This window comes from Chiloscyllium plagiosum, unplaced genomic scaffold, assembly GCF_037043375.1.
Source record: "Chiloscyllium plagiosum isolate Xiang-an unplaced genomic scaffold, Cpla_swu_hap1 HiC_scaffold_24, whole genome shotgun sequence".
NCBI lineage: Eukaryota > Metazoa > Chordata > Chondrichthyes > Orectolobiformes > Hemiscylliidae > Chiloscyllium > Chiloscyllium plagiosum.
Genome location: NW_028270162.1, coordinates 15,577,144 through 15,600,844, shown reverse-complemented (window position 1 = coordinate 15,600,844; position 23,701 = coordinate 15,577,144). Strand labels below are relative to the sequence as shown.

The 23,701-nt window shown below is 45.6% G+C and overlaps 1 protein-coding gene across 1 annotated transcript in view; it reads right to left on the bottom strand.

Moving 5' to 3' along the window:
• kctd10 (potassium channel tetramerization domain containing 10) overlaps window positions 1–22,739 on the bottom strand; it is a 33,584-nt gene extending 10,845 nt beyond the window's left edge. The window contains exons 1-5 of the mRNA XM_043715485.2: window positions 22,711–22,739; window positions 10,536–10,749; window positions 7,291–7,460; window positions 4,313–4,399; window positions 3,036–3,088 (exon numbers count right to left, since the gene is read on the bottom strand). Coding sequence (XP_043571420.1) covers window positions 3,036–3,088; window positions 4,313–4,399; window positions 7,291–7,460; window positions 10,536–10,749; window positions 22,711–22,713 — 527 coding nt within the window. The 5' untranslated portion in view covers window positions 22,714–22,739. The remainder of the gene's footprint in view (window positions 1–3,035; window positions 3,089–4,312; window positions 4,400–7,290; window positions 7,461–10,535; window positions 10,750–22,710) is intronic.
• Between the last annotated feature and the right edge of the window lie 962 nt (window positions 22,740–23,701).

Below are 23,701 nucleotides of genomic sequence, written 5' to 3'. Positions count from 1 at the left end.
CTGGGAAGCACAGAGGATCAGGGGAATCTTGGTGTGCTTAAGGTATCAGGACAGGTGGATACATTGGTTACAAAGATACATGGCATACTGCCCTTACTGGGCAATCATAGTTTAAGAGCAGGAGGATAATGCTGGAATTGTACCATTGTTGGTTAGAATTCTGTGTGCAGTTCTAGAATCCACATTATAGGAGGGAAGTAATGGCACTGGAGAGGGTGCAGAGGAGATTTACCAGGGTGTTGCCTGGGCTAGAGAGTTTCAGTTATAAAGAGAGATTGGACTGATTGTAATTATTTTCCTTAAAGGAGATGGGGGGAGGAACACGATGGAGATGTATAACATTACTAGGGGCATGGACAGGGCTAGACAGGAAGGAACTTTTTCCCTTGGTGGAGAAATCAATGACAAGGCATGGCAGGTGGGACATGGATTTAAGGGAAGGGGTGAGAGGTTTAGAGTCCTAGAGATGTACAGCATGGAAACAGACCCTCTGGTACAATCCATCCATGCAGACCAGGTATCCCAACCCAATCTAATCCCACCTGCCAGCACCCGGCCCATATCTCTCCAAACCCTTCCTATCCATATACTTATCCAGATACCTTTTAAATGTTGTAGTTGTATCAGCCTCCACCACTTCCTCTGCTAGTTCATTCCATACACGTATCACCCTCTGCGTGAAAAAGTTGCCCCATAGGTCTCTTTTACATGTTTCGCCTCTCACCCTAAACCCATGCCCTCTTGTTCTGAACTCCCCCACCCCAGGGAAAAGACTTTGTCTATTTACCTTATTCATGCCCCTCCATGCCATGAACCAGAGTGCACGTTCTTATGAGGTTTTGTGAACCTGTATAAGGTTTAGCCTCTGATGCTCCAGGGAAAACAGCCCCAGCCTATTCAACCTCCCACTATAGCTCAAACCCTCTAACTCTGGCAACATCCTTGTAAATCTTTTCTGAAACCTTTCAAGTTTCACAACATCTTTCCGATAGGAAGGAGACCAGAATTGCACATAATATTCCAACAGTGGCCTAACCAATGTCCTGTACAGCCGCAACATGACATCCTAACTCCTGTACTCAATACTCTGACCAATAAAGGAAAGCATACCAAACACCTTCTTCACTATCCTATCTACCTGCAACTGGAAGAGCAATGAACCTGCACTCCAAGGTCTCTTTGTTCAGCAACACTCCCTAGGACCTTACCATTAAGTGGATAAGTCCTGCTAAGATTTGCGTTCCCAAAATGACAAAAAGTAGAGGACTCCGCATCGAGCCTTGTGGTACTCCACTGGTCACAGGCCTCCAGTCTAAAAACAACCCTCCACCACCACCCTCTGTCTTCTACCTTTGAGCCAGTTCTGTATCCAAATGGCTAGTTCTCCCTGAATTCCATGAGGTCTAACCTTGCTAATCGGTCTTCCATGGGGAACCTTGTCGAACGCCTTACTGAAGTACATATAGATCACATCTACCTCTCTGCCATCATCTATCCTCTTTGTTACTTCCTCAAAAAACTCAATCAAGTTTGAGAGACATGATTTTCCACGCACAAAGCCCAGGTGCATTATCCCTAATCAGTCCTTGCCTTTCCAAATACATGCAGATCCGGTCCCTCAGGATTCCCTCCAACAACTTGCCCACCACCGACGTCAGGCTCACTAGTCTATAGTTCCTTGGCTTGTCCTTACCACCTTTCTTAAACAGTGGCATCACTTTAGCCAACCTCCAGTCTTCCAGCACTTCATCTATGACTATCGATGATACAAATATCTCAGCAAGAGGCCCAGCAATCACTTCCCTAGCTTCCCACAGAGTTCTAAGGTACACCTGATCAGATCCTGGGGATTTATTTACCTTTAAGCATTTCCAGACATTCAGCACTTCCTCCTCTAATATTTACAGGAAATGTTAGAAAAAAATCTTTTCATAGGGGCGGTGGAAATCTGGAACTCACTGTCTGTAATGGTAGGAGAGGCAGAAACCCTCATAACATTGAAGGAGTATTTAAATGTATGTTTGGAATGCTAACGCATACAAAGCTATGGGCCAAGTGTTGGAAAATGCCATTAAAATTCATAGGCAGTTGTTTATGACTGCTATGGATACAATGGGCTAAAGGGCCTTTCTTGTGCTGTAGGTCTCTATTGCTATTTACATCACAGTAGATGTTTGCATTATTTTTGTATGGACTCTGTTCCTGCCTACAGAATATATACTTCCCAGCTAAATGACTTGTTCTCACTGAGCTGGTTCACTGAAGGTGTGTGAAGGAGTAACTGATTCTCCAGTACTCCCTCATTCTGTTCAGGAAACAGTGTCCAGGATTAGCAGAAAAACTGTAAGTGCAGACCAGCATCACAATGCACTCCACTGGGTACTGCTCCTGTTCTCAAAAAGGCATCGATTCCTGCTGAGACACTGCTTTAGACTTGGTCGATGATCACTGAGGGACAAGCCCTCTGGAACCCTCATCCTTCAGAGCAGGTCCCAATGGTGTCAGCCCTGCATCCCCACTTCTCTAATTCTAATCTGATGCACACCTTGTTTTCCAGGGCTGTATCACTGGCAATCCACACCCCCTCCTGCCTATGAGCCATGACCTTGAAACTGCTGGCTCTAAACGTCTGCATTTCTCTACCTCACACTCCTCCAATGAAGATGCTTCTCAAAGTCCCACCTCTTTGACCAGGCTTTCAGTCACCTGCTCCAATGCTGCCTTAGCTGGTCTGATATCAGATTTTGAAGCCTTTGGATATTTTACTTTATAGGTTCTTCATAAATTCTGCACCCCTGCCCTGTTCAGTGACTGGATAATAATCCAGGAAGATGAGCCAAGGCTGACAGTTCGCGCTCCTTATTTACAGGTTATTAAAACCAAGTACATCACCCACACTAATGCGAGACACACACACACACAGCACTGGGATCTTTTAATCTACAGCTTCATGTACCAGCCATTTGGCTGTCATAAGAGTTTTGTATTTAAAATTCTGTTAGTAATGTGGCACTGATCAGATGGTCTTTGCTTACCTGGTGTATGAGTATTTGTTGTTGCTTCTGTTGTACAACAGCTTAACTGCAGGCTACAAACAGAAAAGAATATTTGTAGTAGATATGACTTCAAGACATGAATGACAACTAGTCAATAAGAACATAGCCTTGTTCATCTGCTACACGGTTTCACACTAGTCACACTGATTAGATCAAAACAATCTCTCCCTGGTGGCGGAATGGAGTCAACAGGAAATAAACATGCGCAGTCTGAATTTAAGTCAAGGAAGTTTTTTTTTATTTGTTAATGGAATATAGGGTTGCTGCCTACAGTATTTATTGTCCTCTCCTAACTGCCTTCAAGTTAATGATGGAGGGCTACATTCCTGAGCTGCTGTCCTTGGGGTGGAGGGGCTCCCAGTGTTATGTGAGGGAGTTCCAGGATTTTCACCCAGCCACATTGAAGGAACAAGTTCCCTTTCCAAGTGAATGGCTGGAAAGGGAACTTGTAGATATTTTCTGTCCATGGCATTCCAAGTGGTAGAGGGTGTGGGTTCAGAAAGTGGTGTCACAGGAGCCTTAGGGGGTTACTGCAGTGCATGGTACAGTGCTACTCAGTGTCGATTTTAAAGGGAACAAATGGATTGCCATTAGGTGGGCTACTTTGTCCATGAAGCTGTTGAGTTTCTGAGTGCGGTTGAAACTGAATCCATTCAGACAAGTGATGTATTTCATCCCACCCCAGAAAGTGTGGGGGAATACCACACAGTATGCCAGTGACTGGCTCATATTAGCAATTCCATTCCTGTGATCGGAGTGGAAGGGGAAGCATCTTACATAGGGTTAAAGTACAAGTTTGGCTTTAGCACATCGGCAATCCAGTCTGCATAGAATTGAGCTTTGTCGTCTCATTGTCCAGGCATGACTTAAGTTGAAACTTTATTGCTGGAACAGCACAGCAGGTCAGGCAGCATCCAGGGAACAGGAGATTCGACGTTTCGGGCACAGGCCCTTCTTCAGGAATCAATCCCTGGATGCTGCCTGACCTGCTGTGCTGTTCCAGCAATAAAGTTTCAACTTTGATCTCCAGCATCTGCACCCTGGATGCTGCCTGACCTGCTGTGCTGTTCCAGCAATAAAGTTTCAACTTTGATCTCCAGCATCTGCAGACCTCACTTTCTCCAGGCATGACTTAATACCAGCATTGGATAAAGAGAACAGAAAAACAGGCCTTACATGCCTAACCTTGACCTTTCAAAGAGAAGAAGCATTTTCAGTGATAAGCTCCCAATGGCAAGCTTGCCGATTGCTCTAACCTTGTTAGAAGTTGCTATCAATCGCTGCTCCTCTTTGTTGGATGTGATCACAGGAACTTTACAGAAAGGTTCATAAGTTTCTTTCTGCTGCAAAACAAACACAGATACCTCAGAAAATCGCAAGAACTGAAAATATCTTCAAGAACTGAAAAAAAATCGTAGCAAACAGAGCATTTTTTTAAGATCAAAATTATGCAAAGATGCAGCAATCAAATTCAATTGTGTGTGAAGTACTTTGGTGAGATGAAGCTAATCAAAGCAAAGCATCAGAATTCTGGTCACCTTGTACTTTGTGGTCTGGAATCAGTCTTCCTTTTGTATCTGTGGGAAGGTGCCTCAGGGTGATTCTTTGTTTGAGAAATGCTGCATCAATATAATGATTCATTGACTGCTGGCCTACAACATCTGGATACATTGACTACTGGATTCACTACTGTTGCAAGATTATCTTCTGTTTCTCCTCTAAATATCTGAACTCCTCTAAGTAGGATATTCTGCCCATTTCTTTGTCCAAGAATATAAAATCCAATTCACTGGAATATCGAATGTTTAAGGGGCTACATTATGGAGAACCAACCTGAGTTGTAATGTCTTGAATTAAAGATAGTTGGTAAAAGAACAAGATGGGGTATGAGGCAAATTTCTTAGTGCAGCCTGTTGGCATGGTTTGGGTATGCACTGCCAAAAAGGATGGTGGAAGCAGATTCAGAAGTAATGTCCAAAAGGGAACTAGATAATATCTTATAAGGGAATGTTTGCATGGCTGTGGCTGAATTGCAGCAATTGGACATGCTGGTAAAGAGCTGGAGCAGATACAATGGGCTGAGGCACCCTCATTCCATTGAGAGATTCTAATCACTGTTCCTGGCAACCTCACCCAGTTCTTATTGGTGTAAAGAAATTCTTTCTCCTGATCCTGCATCAGTATTCTGTGGTCCTCGTGCCCAGACATTACCAAAAGTGCTTTATTTTATTTTAATTTGCTTCCTTTGCCGTACATACTTCTATCAGGTCCCCTCTGAAGCTTCCCTTTCTGTGTCTGAGAAGCCCTTGCTTATCACATTGTAGGCTACAGCTTCTCTTCTGAGATCAATCTTACTGAACTGTGCAGCACTGCCTTCAATTCCTGAAAATCCCCTAGTTACATAGTCAGTAGTATTGCTGTGCAATATAGTGTGCATAGAGTCTGTTATGAAGTTGAAGGCGTATACTGCACCTTTAATAGATAGTGAATGCTGTTTTGCACTGAGAGCTTACAAGCACCAGGCACAGGACTAACTAGCAGTCTCAGAGTGTACTGGAAAATTGAAAATGTGTAACATTTGGCTATGAAGTAAATACCCGAGTTGATTGCTGTTTTGACAACAATTCAAATTTAACCAGTTTAAATTATGCCCTAGGATACTAAAACGCAATCAAGTTTGAATTTATTGTTTTTACCAACAACGAACCAGAGACAATTCGATGTAAGGCGTATGAAAAAGGCTGGCAGTTTGAATGTCAGACAGAGTAACTGCCATTGAGCGAGCAACTGCCATTTGAAACTCTCTATCAAAAGGTACATTTTCACATGAAACATCTTCACAGTAAAAAGACGATGACCCAGAGGGATCTTCAGCTGGAAGCAGAAAGACACCGGATGCGACAGCTATTGTATGGTTTTGAAATTAAGTTGATGTGTTTTATTGGAGCAGTATATTGTTATAGAGTTGGAGGCAGATAATAAGCAGTTAAGAGAATGGGGGGGCTTACGAGTTGTGAATGGTTATTGTTTAATGTTCACCTTTAGAGTTAAAGGATAAATTCATATTATTTTCTTTAAATATTGGAAGTTGGAAGTTCTCATCACTCATATTTTAAGAGATTATGAGGCGAGATGAGCTTTTCTGGGTGTTTGGTTTAATTAACAGAGGGGTTCATCACCGTGTCGTAACAACTCCCAGAAACATTCAGGGAACGTGGAGTGAATCCTGCTGCAGAAACTCATGGCAGTGGCTGTCTTAGCTAAAACGTGGAGTTGGATAAGGAATTAGCTAAAATACTGGGCAATAGTTAGGGAATAGTACTGGCTGAGGTGACATACTGAATGGTGTGTCCCATTATGTAAGGAATTTAGATTCAGAAATGTAAAGGAAATTTGTTGCATGATAATGGGGCTAAATGGCCACCTCTCTTTTTGCCGAGGTTTCTGCAGCTTACACTGCCCCTTAGTAATCTGGAATTTGAATGCAGCTGAAGAGAGAGAGGGAGGCATGTGAAGTTTTCCACCTTGCATTCATCTGGACAAACACAAGAATACCACCTTTCAAACAATCACATCAATTTACCAATAGTCTGAAGCATATTGTTTGTTGTTGCATTTTCTATGGCAACACATCAGCCAATTGGAGTCAAATTATCAAACAATCAGCACCATTTTTTGTATCAATTATTGCCATTGTTTGAAATTTGCTATTCTTGCATTTGTCTTGATGAGTGCAAAATGAAAGGCCTTGGCAAACTCTTTCTCTTGTCAGCAATATTCAGGTTTGTGTAGTATTAATTTTCATTAGTTGCAAACCAACACAACTTCAAATTTTGTCAATTTCCCAATCTACTTAGTAGGATTTACCATAATTCCCATGTCAAGGTTGATCAGTATTTCATCTCCATTCACCACATTGTTGCTCCATGACTCTTGTTGCTATTCTATTAAACTTTATCAGTCATTGCTGAATGATCCAGCTTTAATTTTAAGATTTGATATCTGTTCTGGTGATCCTCAGAGGAGATGGCTTATTCTATTGAATCCCTCTTTAAGAGATTTCCAGTAGATCATTGCTCAAGCTCCTAACCTCACCCTGATAGACTGCTATTGGAAATGGTTCTCCTTACTTACTGGACCAAGCTCCTTCAGCTTTGAGGAGACTAGCTGATCTAATGGGAAGACTGGAGACCGAATCGGCTGAACATAGTGTGCACCATGATGATGGTTTTACCTGAAGAGCAGCTTGACACTCCTCCACCAGCCCCTGCACCAAGTAGTACTTCGCTTCAGCTAGCAACTCCTCAATTTCACGGTTAGTCTCTGGCAGGGGCACAGCACCATCACGCAGGTAGTTCAGAACTGCACCAAAGTGCTTCCCGCAGCGGTCAATTAGGATCCAGCCTGCAAAACAGAAGATGCCTCGGTTCTTATCTCTACTTCTCAATCACTTAAACACTTTGCTGCTTCACCACTCCAAAACCATGTGGACAATCATCTCCCACCCTGTGCAGGTGAAAGGAGGGGGTGATTGGGAGAACTATTCGCATTCGTTCCTTGTGGAACCAGATTCCCCAGTCGCTTACCCTAGTGATACAGGCTGCACTGAGCAGCTCACTCACGAGTCGGCTGGCAATTGAACCAAGGAAGGGACAGTGAAAAATAAATCAGGGAAAATAGAAAATATCAGAATGTTCAGCCGGTCAGGAAGCATCTGGGGATTGGAACACTGAGTTAATGTTTTAGGACCACAATCTGTCCTTGCCTGCCACCTGAGTTGTATTAGCACCAACGCTCCTCCGGGTGGTGCAACTGCCTCATTACAGTGGGCTGTACTCACCACTGCCCTCAGGTGGAAGCTAGAGGTACAGCAAACCAAGCACTGAATGGGAATGATGGAAAATTAGTCCCATTTTTAAAAAAAGACTTGTGTATTTATGTAATGTATTCCATGGTCACTGAAGGTCTCAAACTATTTCAAAGCCAATGAGGCATCTCCAAAATGTGGCTGCGGTTGAAATGTAGGAATCTGGGTCGCACAGCAAGCTCCCACCAGGTAAAAGTAAAACATAAAATAGGTATAATCTTACCAGACAATAGGGATGACTGGTGATGGTTTAATGGGAGGTTCACCATGCCTCAGGTGAGGAGAGAGGTCGAGGAGGAGATTCCTTCATGGTAAGCTCAGTGCAGGAACTTAACGCACGCTCCATCATAAAATGACAACCAGCCAACTGTGCTAACTGAAAGGAAGGGCTGAGGAAGGGCTTGTGCCCGAAACGTCGATTCTCCTGTTCCCTGGATGCTGCCTAACCTGCTGCGCTTTTCCAGCAACACATTTTCAGCTCTGTGCTAATTGAAACCCAGGTGATGTGATAATGACATGTTGTTGACTAAGGGTCACAAATTTGCCAGGGGACCATGGACAACATCTCTGCTGTTTCCTGCAACAGCATCATGGGATTTTTCACACCCACTTGAGCAGGGGGGTTAAATGTCTCACCCAAATGGCAGTACCCCCTCTCAGCACAGCACTCCCTCAGTACTGCATAGGACTACCTGCCCTGATTTCTGTGTCCAGACGCTGAGTTGGGACCTGATCGCAGAGCCATACGACTCAGAGGCAAAAGTTCCACCAATTTTGTGCTGATAAAATGATAAACAGCAAATCACAAGACTGCAAAATAAAGACTAAAATGTTACAGTTTTTTTCCTCACTGTAAATGCAGAGTGCTGTGTTAATGACTAGGCCACTGGGTAGGAACCCTCCTGCTCTTCTTGGTTGTGCTCCACTGAAAGTTTCCACAGCCATTTTAGACAGTACATACACACCTCCAATCCACCGTCTCCAGAATTACTACTAGCTAGTCAGTGTGTTACAGCACCCTGAAAAGGGCTGATGCTATTTTCTTTCTCAAACATTTGAGGCATGCAGCTCTGTGGATCTGCTATTCTCCGTCACAGGGAGGAGAGATCAAGTTGCTCATATAAACCACATAGGGCTGGGATCCAAGGAATTTACTGCAGAAATGCAAAGGGAACCCTGGACAAATAAGGCAAGATTCCCATCATTTCAAACTGTTACGAACTACTACACAGGGACACTATACCTCAGACACAGTTGAGTAACAGAGAAAACGCGAAAAATCAACAAGTGGAAACTACCTTGTAAACAGTGGTACCCACGCCACCCTCTTTTTTCTTTAATTTTCCCTCATTCTCTCTTCCCTCATCTCTTTCCCATACCCTCCAAACATCCGTGCACTTCTTCTGCCTTCCCATCTCTCCTTCTCCCCTCATGCTCCCCATTTCCCCTTCCCCCTCTTCTTCCCTCCCATCCCTCCTTCCCCTCTTCTTCCCTCCCATCCCTCCTTCCCCTCTCCTGTCCACTCTCCCTCTTTCCTATCCATCCTCTTCCTCCCTCCCTCTCTTTCCCCACCCCTGTCAAAATGATCAGCAGGTGTGAAAACTGTTGACTGATCCTGAGGCAATCCCACTCCGAGTGCAAACAGTGAACAAAAAAGGAAGCACTACATGGAACATTGCAAACATCACGATTCTTGGCAACTACACGGGGTGAAAATCTATTCAGGGAATTACTCAGTGATATTACAAGGATTACGATGCAAACTGTAATTTTTTCTTTAGTTGGAACATGCCGTGGTGACATTTCAGCCGTGAGAAAGCTCTACAGAGTGAATGCAGCTTAACAGAGCATTGACATGCTGTTGCTGTCATCACAGCGCTACACGATAGGATTGCAGCCAGTTCACAAGGCCAGCTGACAGCCACTGTACAGGAACCTGATAGGGCAGCATCAAATTACACAGCACAACAGGCTTGGGGGTGGCAATGGCATTCTGCTGCCCTTATCTCCCAGTGTCTGACACTGAACAAAAATACCTCACATCCCTTTCCAGTATCCTGTAACTGATTCAAATAGCTACTTCCAGAACAGAATTTAATTGCAAAGAAACAGGCCATTAAGCCCTCAACTGTTTTATTCTGCCTTCTGATCTTCAATGAATCTTTTCAATTTGGTCTCTTCTCCTCATTCTCCCTTGTTTCTATGGGGACATTTACACAAGCATACACTGAATTATTGTCACATGTATTCAAATAAGTGCAGTGAAAAGTGTGCAAGTCACCATGGTGCCACCTTACATACAAGGTGCCATGTACAGATTTTTCAATACAAGTTCATAGGGGGAAAAAATTAGAACAATAAAGAAATAAAAAGTTCAGCATTGCATCACAACCACTCCCTACAATATCCAGTCCCACTTTCTCACTGAATAAAGATAATTCTCCTGAATTCCTCGTGGGATTTGTGAAATACTGTCTTATTCTAGTGGTCCCCAGTTTTAATCTACGTAACATCTACTCCTTCCACCCCTTTCTTTATCTGAAGACCTTCACCAGCCATCTCTCTCCGCGTGGACAGATCCAGCCCATTAGTAGTAGTTCGGCTTAAATTACCTTCGCTGTCCGTCAACACCTCCATCCGGCCACTGAACATAGCCTTCAGCATGGTGTCCTGTTTGGTCAGGGTCTGCATGGTCGTGTAGTAGAGAGCTCCTCCCACATTCAGCTTGACATACTTGGAGCTTGGGCTCGCCCCTTTGAAGGAAGTGGTGCGGGTTGATGCTGCGGGCACTGGATTCACCGCGCTTTCTCCGGACATTCTCTCTTCCTGTGTGGACACAGCATTGCATAGTTAGAGAAAGGGAAAGGCCTGCATTTATAGCCAGCACATTTCATAACCTCGGGACAACTCCCACGTGTTGTACTACCAACAACCTGCAATCACTATTGCAATGTAGGAAACAGGGCAGATAATGTGTGCGCAGCAAGCTCTCACTAACAGCAGCGGGACCAGGACCTTACTGTCTTCTTTTGTAATGTTGATTGAAGAGTAAATATTAGCAAGGTTATCACTTCCTTGTTCCTTTTTTTTTGAAAGGTAGAACAATGAAATTGCTTCCTGTCCATTTGAGGAGACAGATAGTCTCTCAGTTTAATGTCCAATTTTGAAGATGGCAGCTCAGACAATGCAGCTCTCCCTCTGCCTGCACTGAGTGTGTCAGGCCAGATGCCAGTGCTCAAGACTCTAGAGTGGGATTTGAATCCACAATCTCTTGACGTTGAGGAGAGAGTACAGGCTGCTGAGCCAAGGCTGACACTGGCTCTCAGTATTCACATGGCCACATCCCTCAACCTTACCGTCAAAGGAAATCTGAACTGAGGGAACTGGGGCTGTGAAACACAGGTCAGAAAAGCCTGTGTAGGCGCTCAGTAAAAAATCGGATTTATAAAGCACCTGCACTGGATGGAGTAGAAATGCCCAGTCGTGCTTCACAGGAATTTAATCAGAACGAAGATGTCTCTGAGCCAATCAAGTGGATGTTAGGACAGGTAGCCAGATGAATAGCTTCAATGGTGGGTTATGAGTAGGAGGAGGGAACCCCAAAGTTACATGCCCTGACAACTGAAGCCATCACCACCAGCAATGGAGCAAAGGAAGGAAAGGAAGGTCGTCTTTGGAAACAGCCAAAAGTAAAATAATGCACAACACTCAATCACTTGACAGGATCCAACCTGAGACAGCTAGCTCTGACTAAAAGGATGACTGCAAACTTGAGGAGATACCTGTGGGATTCAGTGAGGGGGAAAACCAACCACTAGTGTGGTTAAAGCCCAGTTAACAGCAATGCCTGAGGAGGGAGTAAGAAACAGAGGGGAGGGGCAGTTTGGCCATACTGATTCTGGGAGCAGCAATAGAAATACTGAACTGGCTTAAGAAAACACTCACTCTGAGCTGCCAGTTGTCACTGCTTTCCTGACACAGCCATCACCAACAGGAATCTCTGTTTGCTTTTCCAGTCTCCACCTCCAACCTCATCACCAACATATCAACATGCACTAATTGACCAAGACATATTTAAATCATTGTCACATTCTCCCTGAACAGTGAGCCAATCTGATAACGGCACATCACACCCCATGAACAGAAATGGACAGTGAAGACTATCTTTTAAACTGAACTCACCAAATTCCGGAACTGGTCTAAGTCGGTGCCTGATCAGATACAGGGCCTTTAATAAGGTGAGTGGAGTAAAGCAGCAGCGGCTCCTAACCCACTGATCAAACCCCGGGCACTTTCTTGGTGTTTCGATTAAACACTTGGCTCATGCCAGTGCAAGATGCAGTCTGCCTCAGGGAAATGTGGGCAGTGAAGTCTGTGTTTGTTCCCAAAGTTGCAGCACAATGGAAAACAGGGAGGTGTCAGGAAGCAGTTAGTTCATTCAAACCAGACACTTCCTACCGTAAAGGCAGCTGCACAAAACAACAGAGCATAGTGCTCTGGATACCCTGAGATCTTGAATAATGCTCGATAAATACTAGTCCTTTCTGTCACATGGACCAAACCAGTATTCCTGAACACTGCCCCTATCATCCAGTACTTCAAACACAGCCACAGGTCCCACATACTGGCCCCTCAGCCCACCAGCATAACCTCAAGCCCTGGATTACACACTTTGAAGAACAGAGCAAATGTCACCCTGTCCAAAGTCTCTTCCTCAACATCAGTGGGAAAAATAACAGGTCAATGTCACGTTTCCATAGGGTCTTGCTCTGTACAAACTGCCCACATTCCAACAGTGACTGAAAAAAATGTAATGGATAGCTGTGAACCCCATTGAGGTATATTCTGAGGATAGAAAAGGTGCCATATAAATCTACATCCCTTAATTCCTTGCACCATGAACTTGGTACTCGATTCCTTGGCAAGGACTAGTTTGAACACTGGAAAAACCTTCAGCAAATACAAGGTTCTCATTTATACAATTCCCTCAGCAACACCCACCAGGGGAGAACTGCAGAGAACCCACCTGCTCCCAGGGCTGTGTCACTACAACCAAGATCATGAACTCAGCACCAAACTAGGCCAGGGAAGGAACCAGGAACATCTGCTTCCACAGCTTTACTGCTGCACAGACCACCCCTGACCCACTTTCATTCCTCACCGCTCACACCCAACCCCAAAAAAAATCATAAAACAGACGGATGAAGTTGGCCAGTCAGCCCTTTAAGCCTGTTCCATCATTAAGCAAACTCATCGCTGCTGTGTTCATGGTCTGAACTCCACTTTCCTGCTTGTCTCCCATAACTTTAACCGATGAAGGGTCGGTCTAACTCAGCCTTGAGTATATCCATGGAGCCGGCCATCACTGCTCTCGATGGAAGAGAATTCCAAATACCAGTGAGCCCATAATGGAAGCAGCTCCTCATCTGTGCCTTAGATGGAGACTCCTTAATTTGAAATATTGCACCGAGTTCTGGATTCCCCATGTCAGGAACCATGGCTGGGTATCCTGTCAAATACCCAGCCATCCAGAATCTGACACATTTCAATCAGATGATTTCTCATTCTCGTAAATTCCAATCAAAGCAGTCCAATCTACCTATGGTCCAATCTCATTATTCCAGATATCAGCCTACTGAACTTCTCTGACCTGCTTCTAACAGCAGGAAGGTACTAAAGCCATGCACAGTACGCTAAGTGTAGTCTCATCAATGTCCTGGATAACTGCAACAAGACTTTCCTACTTCTCCATCCCCTTGCAGTAAAGACTAACATTCTCCTCGGCTTCCTAATCACGGACTGTGCAACTCACCAAAACCAACCTACATTTTGACAGCAAACCTTACAAATTGTTATCCTCTCACTAATTTTTTTTCAAGTTGGCAGGCCTCAGAGGTACGTGTGCAGAGAGTTCTGAAGCCAGAAGCCAATGTGTTGGCACAGAACTTCAAAGTGGCTGTGTGGTTTGGAGGGAATGCTGGCTAGGAGAGTCAAGGAACACAGTGATAATAACAGTGCATTGTCGTCTAAGTGTGGCAGGGAAAACGTGAAGCAACACACTAGTGAGTGTGAACTATAACTTGGACTTCAAAACATTACCTGTCTGAGTAATGCTTGGCAGCGTTACATTATGGCACCTCATTGCTCTGCATTCCAGTTGTTTCTTTTTTTATGACTTAACCAACTAATACTCCCAACTTCTGCCTTGGCACCTTCTAGCCCAGACAAATATGTTAACTATTTTTACTTGCCATACATGAACGTTATTTATCTATGTTGGAATGTCACTCCACACAGACCTACCCAAGCACAAAAGGTGGCAGCACTTTTTTTTGTAAACTCAGTCAAGCCTTAATGATTAACAGGTTTTTTTCTAATGTGCCCAGGGATGTGGATACCACTGGTTAGGTCAGCATTTGCTGCCCGCCCTTAATTTTCCTTGACATTGTCGTCATTGTCTGTCTTCTTGAGCCACTGCAGTCATTAGGGGTGTTGGGTCATCCACAACACGGTTAGGAATGGAATTCCAGCATTGTGACGTAGCACTGGTGATACAGTTCAACTCGGGACCACGAGGGGCACAGGCAGGAATCTGCAGCTAGTACCAGGTGTCTCCTGTCCCCATCCTCTGAGGTGGTACAGATCGTGGGTTTGGAACATTTCTTGATGAGCTGCTGCAGCACATCATGTGCACAGTACACACTGTGCCAACTGTGCACCAGTGGCCAAGGGGATGAATGCTGAAGGTGGTGGATAGGATACCAAACAAATGGATTGCTCCTGGTGCCATGTTTGAGTGTTGTTGGAGCGGCACTCTTTCGGAGAACTGGGGAGTATTTCATCACACTCCTAACATGCGCCTTGAAGGTGATGGACAGGCTCTGGGTTCACAGACGATGAGTTCTTCACCACAGAATTTCTAGCCTTTAATCTGTTCCTGAAGCCATAGTATTTATATGGCTGCCCAAGTTCATGTTCTGGTCAATGGTAACTTCCAGGATATTGACAGCAGGAGATTCAGCATTGCTATCCCATTGGAAGTCCAAGAGAAATATTTATTCTTCATTAAAGATGGCCATTGTCTGGCACCTGTGATGTTGTCCAGTGCTTGTTGCATTTGGACATGGGCTGGTTCAGTATTGGAGGCGTTGTGACTGGTGAACATTGCATAATCAGTCCACATGCCCTTTTCTGACCTTCTAATGGAGGGAAGGTCAACTGATGAAGCAGCAAAAATGGCAGGGCCCAGGAGACCATCCTGAGAAGCAACTGCAGAGATGTCTTGGTATGGCGATAATTGACCTTCAACAATCAGAATAATCTTTCTTTGTGTTGGGTACAGCTCTAAGCAGTAGAAAGTGAGGACTACAGATGGTGGAGGTCAGAGTCAAAGAGTGTGGTGCTGGAAAAGCACATACAGGCATGCAACATCCAAGGAGCAGAAGAGTCAACATTTCGGATATAAGCCCTTCATCAGGCCAAGGTCATGCAAACCCTGGCCTCCTCCACCGCCAAACCCTAACCACTTGACGCCTGGAGGAAAAACGCCTCAGCATCCGCCTTCAGATCCTCCAACCACACGGGATCAATGTTGACTTCACCAGTTTCTTCATTTCCCCTCCCCCCTCCACCTTATCCAAGATCCAACTCAGCATTGCCCTTTTGACCTGTCCATCTTCCTTCCCACCTATCTGCTCCTCCTTCCTCTCTGACCTATCACCTTCACTGACCTATCGCATTCCTAGCTACCTTCCCCCCAACCCCACCCATTTATCTCTCAGCCCCTTTGGGCCACAAGCCTTATTCCTGTGAAGGGCTTACACTCGAAACGTCGATCCTCCTGCTCCTCAGATGCTGCCTGACCGGCTGTGCTTTTCCAGCATCACACTCTTTGACAACTCCAACCAGTGAAGAGCTTTTCCACGGATTCCTTTTGTATTCCATTTTGCTGAAGTCCTTCATGCCATGTTCAGTCAAACATTGCCTTGATGTCAGGCCAGTCATTCTCACCTCATCCCTGGAGCTCTGCTCTTTTGGCCACGTTGGGACTGATGCCAAGATGAGGTCAGGGGCACAGTGACCCCAGTAGAACCCAAACAAAGCATCAATGTGCGGGTTATTATTCGATAGTGACACCTTCTGTTACCTTACCGATGGTTGAGAGTAAGGGCTGGTAACTCAGCATTTGGATTCTCCTCCTTCTTCCTTACAGGACACCTGACATTGTTGGGTAGATGCCAGAGCTGAAACTGTTCTGGAACAGCATGGTTAGAGGCTGTGCCAAGCTCTGGAACGCTGTCTTCAGCACTATGCTGGGAATGGAGTCAGGGCCAGTAGCTTTTGCAGTACCCAATGCCTGCAACTGTTTCTTAACATCACGTGGAGAGAGTCAATTTGGATGAAGACGGGCATCTGAGATCCTGGTGACCCCAGAATGGTTCACCCCTGCCTGATGCCAGATGCAATTGCCTCAGCCTCAGTCTTCTCCCCTGATGGGCTGGGATGCCCTATTAGTATGGAAGGGATATTTGTCAAGTCCCCTACTCCTCCTATTAGTTGTTTAATTGAACATCTGCATTCCCAGTTTAGATCTAATAGCTATCGGATTGTTTAGCTCTGTCTATAACGTGCTGCTGTCAGTGTCTGGCACACAGGTAGTCCTGGCTTCATCAGGTTGAATCCTCATTTTTAGGTCTGCCTGGTGTTAAACCTGCTATGCCCTCCTGCATTCTTCATGACCATCCATTCACTTGATGGTAACAGCCGAGTGGAGGATACGTTGGTGCAGCTTGTGGCTGAATGCGGTTCTGCTGCTGATTGCCCTTAGAACTTAGTGGAGGCCGTTGGTGAGGTGCGAGGTCTGTTTGACATCTATCCCATTTAGCACAGTAACAGTGTGCAACAACACGGTGGATGGGATGCTCAACGTGAAAGCAGGACTTTATATTCCCAAGGACTGTGAAGTGGTCACTCCTACTCTCTCTGTCATGGACGGATGCATCTGCGGCAGGCAGATTGCTGGGAATGAAGAATGGAGATCTAATTTGGCAGCTATGTCTTTTAGCTTGCTCTGTTGTGAGGGTCAAAGTGCAAGTGAGCAGACGTAGTCAGGGAGACCAGTCTGGGGCACAGACAGGCGTTTCTGTGGCTGCAAGATAGACTCCAGGATGGTGTGTTACCTCCCTGGGGTCAGGGTCAAGGCGTCTCTGAGCAGGCACAGGACATACTAAAAAGGAGGGTGAACAGTCAGAGGTTGTGGTCAACTAATGACAAGGGAGTTAGGTAGAAAGTTTTTAAAAAAAAAGAGCTCTCGGGTTATAATCTCAGGATTACTCCCCATGCCATGTGCTTGTAAGGCCAGAAATTAGAAGGCAGTACAGTCCAAAACATGGCAAATGAACTGGTGTAGGAGGAAGGGATTCAAATATTTGGAATATTAGATATGTTCCAGGACAGGTGGAACCAGTACAAGCAGGTCAGGCTGCACCTGCATCCTTGTGGGGAGGTTTGCCAGTGGCACTCGGGAGGATTTAAATTGGTGTGGGGGAAGTGGGAACCAGAGCAGCAGGTCAGGATGGGAGGTTAATAGGATGACAAGCAGGATCAGTTTAACGGACAAGGCAGGACTATAAAAAGATGAATCAGTCAGGGAGGAGAAATAATAAGATGATACTGAAGGACAGGATAGAGTGTACGTCCAAAATTAGAGTTCTTTATACAAATGTACAATGTGTACAGAGCAAACTAAATGAATTGGCAGCACAGACTGAAATTGGAAACAATGATAATAGTAGCCATTGAGGAGACATGGCTGCAGAATGGTCAGGACTAGGAACTAAATATATCAGGTGTACAAGGTTTACAGGAGGGTTCAAGAAATTGGTAAAGTGGGTGAAATAGCATTACTGATTAGAAACAGAATCACTTCGATTGTGAAAGAGGATGTAATGAGGGGAAGGTACCCAGAGAAGACCTTGTGTGTGGAACTGAATAACCGTAAAGGAACAACAGCCATCATATATAGACCACTTAGTAGCAGCTCAGAACTGTTAGACTGTATAAATGCTGAAATTAGACCACAATGTAGCAAAGGCATAAGAGTATTAATGGGGGATTTAATCTTAACATAGACAGCCAAAAAGGTTCTGAATTTCTGAGGCGTGTCTGGGATAGTTTCCTACAGCAATATTTCTTGGATAAGGGAACAAGTAATACTGGACCTAGTAATGAGCAGCAAGTCTGATTTAATTAGTAACCTAGCTGTTTATGAACATCTGTCAAGTAACATAATCGCGTGTTATGCAGCATTTATAACAGACAAACAAAGATCAGACTAGAGTTTTGGATTTAAACAAGGCAGAGGGATGAGGATGAGGCAGAGACCGCCCGCAGTTAATTGGGAAGCTCTGCTAATAGGTAAAATAACTGAGGAACTATGGAAGGCGTTTAAAGAAACATTTAATGCTATTCAGAAAGTCTGTGCCTACAAGAAGGAAAAGCTCCACCTCCCATGGACATCTGAGGAAGTAAGGGACAGCACAAAATTAAAACAAAGGGCTTACAAGAACAGAAAGAACAGCACCGATCCCACAGAATGTGACAAAGACTCCCAGAGGGCCACAAAGCAGCTTAAAAGGATTATGAAAGGAAACTTGCAAAGTACATAAAAGACAATAAGGAGAGATGTTATAGTTACATAAAGGGAAAGCAGCTGGTTAAGAGTACTATTGGCCTACTGAGGGTTGAGAGTGGGGAGACTGTCACTGACCATGGGGAAATGATAGACATGCTGAATGATTATTTTGCTTCAGTATTCACAGCAGCAAAAGATGGGAGGTTGCTGGAAGTCCCAAAGAAATTAACAGAGGATCAGGGACAGCGTAAAAATAAAATCAGCTTAAATAATCATTAATTCCATGAATTGCCCCATTATTGAAGAGCGACAAATCCCCAGGACCTGATGATTTCCATCCACGGGTGTTAAAGGAGGTCAGATAGCACACTGCTGATGCCCTAACCACAGTCTTTCAAAGTTCCTATATTGAGGTGTTGTACGTCTGGATTGGAAATTCACTCATGTCACTTGCTCTTTAAGAAAGGTGAATTATAGACCAGTTAGCCTAACAATAGGGGTGGGGAAATTGTTGGAGTCTATACATCAAGGTTAGGGTAATTGACCATCCCAAAACATTTCAGTTAATCAGGGAGAGTCAACATAGATTCATGAAGGATAAGTCAATGCCTGACAAACCTCAGATTTTTCAAGAAGTGACAAAGGTGGGTGAACAAAGGTGAGTCGTTGGATGCTGCTTATGTGGATTTCCACAAAACCTCTGATAAAACTTCCCTCTACAGTAAATAATTAGCTAAGATGGAAGCGTACAGAATTGAAGGTAAATTACTGACATGGATAGGAAACTGGATGAGTGGAATGAACAGAGTTGGAATAATGGCTCAGGACTCAAATGGCAGGATATGACGAGTGGTGCCCTACAGGGATTGGTGTTGGGGCTTCAGTTATTCACAATGTTCACTAACAACTTGGACAAGGGCATAAAAAAGTCAAATATCCAAATTTGGTGACAATACAAAAATTGGGCAGCATGTAGACAAGTTGATAACAACATAAAATTACTTCAGATTATTGATAGATTAGGTGAATGGGCAGATGGATTGTAATATAAGTATGTGTGAGGTTCTCCATTTTGGACCATAGAAGAATAGATCCCCTACCCTATTATTCTACACTTCCCCAACTAATGCACCTAACCTCCACACCCTGTACACTATGGGCAATTTAGCGTGGCCAATTCACCTAACCTGCACATCTTTGGACTGTGGGAGGAAACCGGAGCACCCGGAGGAAACCTACACAGACGCGGTGCGAATGTGCAAACTCTACACATCCAAGGCAGGAATCGAACCCAGGTCCCTGGCACTGTGAGGCAGCAATGCCAATCACTGAACCACCGTGCCATAGTCAAGACAGTTAATGGAATACTAGTTTAACATAGAATTATGCCATAGATCAGCCAGGATCTTCCTGAACACAGAGCAGGCTCCAGGGACTGAATAGCCATCTCCCGTTTACATGGTTTTCCTACCACTCAACCAGCTTGGTCAGTAGTGGTGCTGATGGACATTGAAGTCCCTCACCTATAGTACATTCAGTGCCTTTGCCAACCCTTAGTGTTTCTTTCACGTGGTGTTCAATTTGGAGGAGACCGATTCATCAGACAAGGTTGAGGGGGGTGGGGTAGGTGGTGAACAATACACAGTTTTGACACAATGTCATGAGACTTCATGGAGCCTGGAGTCAATACCAATGATTGGGACTCCAGGGGCAAATTTCTCTCAAGTGTATATGACTGCCACCAGACTTGGGCCTGGAGTTACAGATAGATTACAAGAAGGTAAACCTTCCCTAAAGTATGTTAGTGAATGATTTTTTTTAAAACAGCAATTGACAATGGTCTTAAGTTGACCATATTTAAATTCCATTAGCTGTGATTTGAATTTGTCTCCAGGGCATTAGCCTGGGCTTCTGATTACGAGACCAGTGACATTACAATTGTGTCATTTTGCACATCGATGTAAAGCATATAAAGTAAATATGGGATCTGGACCCCCACATCCCTTAAAAGAGCCACAAGACAAAATCGTGGTTTCATTACAGTCTGTCATGACAACATGAGCTCACTACAACAGCCAATCAGCTTGTTCCAGCTCTTTCCCTATTGCCCTACCAATGGTTGTGCTTCAGCCAGCCCCGACCACACTCACAGGGAGCTCATTCCAGATCCAAATCACATGTCGCCTGGCTCATCGCAGATTGAACTTTTGGTTGGCAGAGAGTTTAGAAAGTTCCACCATAATTCAGGTGAAGAAACATTTCCCAATGTTAACACTGAAAAGTCTGGCTCTCAACATCGGACTCTTGTTCCAACTCGACCTGCAGAAATCGGTTCTTTTGATCTACTCTAACATTTAGAAACAATATAGGGTCTACATGCAGGTACTATAACTCTCCAATGTTTAAAACAGTCGAGAGCTGTGTATTTAAGAATTGATTTGATCCTAGTTTGGATATACAACAATAATATTTGAGAACAGATGATAAAGACAGGTATGAGGAACAAAGCCAACTCTCTTCCTCTCAGTTGCAACACTCATGCTGACTCTCCCTGTTTCTCTTCTCCCCATTTTGTTCTTCTCTTCCCAAGCTGCACCACTCCTGTCTTTTCCCAATCTTCTTTCCCATCACCTTCCCGATCTCTCTCCTCTCCCTCACTTTCTCCACCCTCCATCCTCTTTCTGCCCACTGTCCTCCTACCCCAACCTCACTCTCTCCAGTTTCCCCTTCCCTCTCCACACTACCTTCTGCTCCTTCCCTCCCTGACTACCTCCCTCTCCCACCCCCCTCGCTTTCTGCCACTACCCCCATCGCTCGCTCTCCTTCGTCCCCTCTGTCCCAACCACTACACCTCATATCTGCCCCCAGCCCATCTATCCAGCCCACTGTCTCTTTTCCCTCTCCCTCCCTTGGCAACACTCAAGTTCTGAAGAACTTCAGAACCTCAACCTGAGTTACAAATCTTCTTAAAACTTGCTAAGACACTCAAGAAGCTTGACACGACTCAACACAAAGCAACCCACGTGACTGGCACCACATCCACAAGCATCCATTCCTTTCACCACCGACGCTCTGTAGCAGTAGTGCCTACTATATACAAGATACACTGCGCAAATCCAACAAAGATTCTCAGACAGCACCTTCTAAACCCACAGCCACTTCCATCTAGAGGGACAAGGACAGCGGATGTATGGGAACACCACGACTTACAAGTTCTGTTTCAGGCCACTCACCATCCTGACTTGGAAATATATCATCATTCCTTCACTATCACTGGATCAAAATCCTGGAATTCCCTCCCTAATGGTATTGTAGGTAAACCCACAGCAGATGGACTGCAGTGGATCAAGAAGGCAGCTCACCACCACCTCCTCATGGGCAACCCCTTCCCCCAGACACAGGGTCTCTCCTCATCAACTCCCACCGGACAAAGGGTCACTCCGCCCACAACCCTAGGCCCAGGGTCTCGCCCAACACCGCCCAGGGTCTCTACCCCAAGGCCCAGGGTCTCTACCCCAAGGCCCAGGGTCTCTACCCCAAGGCCCAGGGTCTCTACCCCAAGGCCCAGGGTCTCTACCCCAAGGCCCAGGGTCTCTACCCCAAGGCCCAGGGTCTCTACCCCAAGGCCCAGGGGCAGTCCCACTCAACAGTCAACATCCCCCAAGCCCAGAGTCCTCCTCCCCTCACACCCACGGTCTACCGCCCCCCCCAACACCCAGGCTCCTCCTCCTCCTCTACTCCCCTCCCCCCAGGCCCTGGGTCGGACTCCCTTCCCCTCCCCCCAGGCCCTGGGTCGGACTCCCTTTCCCTCCCCCCAGGTCCTGGGTCGGACTCCCTTCCCCTCCCCCCAGGCCCTGGGTCGGACTCCCCCCAGGCCCTGGGTCGGACTCCCTCCCCCCTCCCCCCAGGCCCTGGGTCGGACTCCCTCCCCCCTCCCCCCAGGCCCTGGGTCGGACTCCCTCCCCCCAGGCCCTGGGTCGGACTCCCTCCCCCCCCCTGCCTCACGAACGACATCAAAACTCCCCCACAATTTAAAAAAAAAACGGTCCGGGCCCGCGCCGCCTCTCTGACGCGGGAAAACACACGCTCGCACCTTTCGAACGGAGACCAATCCCTGATTAAAGCAACAAACTTCGGGAAGTTTCCACACTCACCATCAATCCCGCCGCCGCCGCCGGCCCCCCGCGAGACCTACTTCCGGTCTCTCAGACCACTTCCGCCCTGCACGACGCCTCCTTGTCGTCACCTCCGCCCCCACAAAGCGCCCGCCATGTTACACACTTCCGCCCCTCTCTGTGTCACATCAAACCCTGCTCCCTTCAGTGAAAACAACAAATGCTGGAGATCCCAGTGACTCAGGCAGCATCCATAGAGAAAGAGAGAGAAAGACAAAAAGAAAAAGTTTCCAGTCTAGATGACTCTTTATCAGAGTTGGAGTGATGTGTGGAGGGGCAGCAGCATTTCACCTGTACCTCCTCCAATCTTGCATATTGTATTCACTGTACCCAATACATTGTGGCTACAATACATTGGAGAAACCAAAAGCAGACTGGGTGACTTTTTTGAGGAACATTTCTGGTCTGTGTGCAACCATGACCCCAGTCTTCCCATAGCTGGTATTGTAACACAGCATCTTGTTCACATGCCCACATATCTGCCCTTGGCATGCTGCAATGCTCCAGTGACTCACAGCGCAAACTGGGGGAACAACATCTCTCCTTCAGACTAGGCACTTTACAACCTCAAACTGTGAACTCACTCCCACTCACCTTTCTTTTAGCTTGTTACATTCTGTTAGCTTGTCCTTTCTCCCATTCTTCTCATCCCAGTGGTACTGTCCAGTCTGTCAGTTAGACACACCATTGTTCTGCCATTCTCATATTCCAATCTCTTAATCTGAACTATCAGCATCTTTTGTCCAGCAGCACCTACACCCACAATCTACCCCTCCCCCCAAACTATAGCAAATCCTGGACCCTCCATACTTCAGCCGGAAGCGGCAGATTCAAACCACTACAAATGCCGGAGGAAAGATCACAGAAGCGCTTCACAGGAGGCTCCCAAGCACTGAGGATGTCACCTAGACAGGGGACGAAACGTCTGCACCAGAAATTCCCAGCTCGGCGAACAGAACCACAACAACGA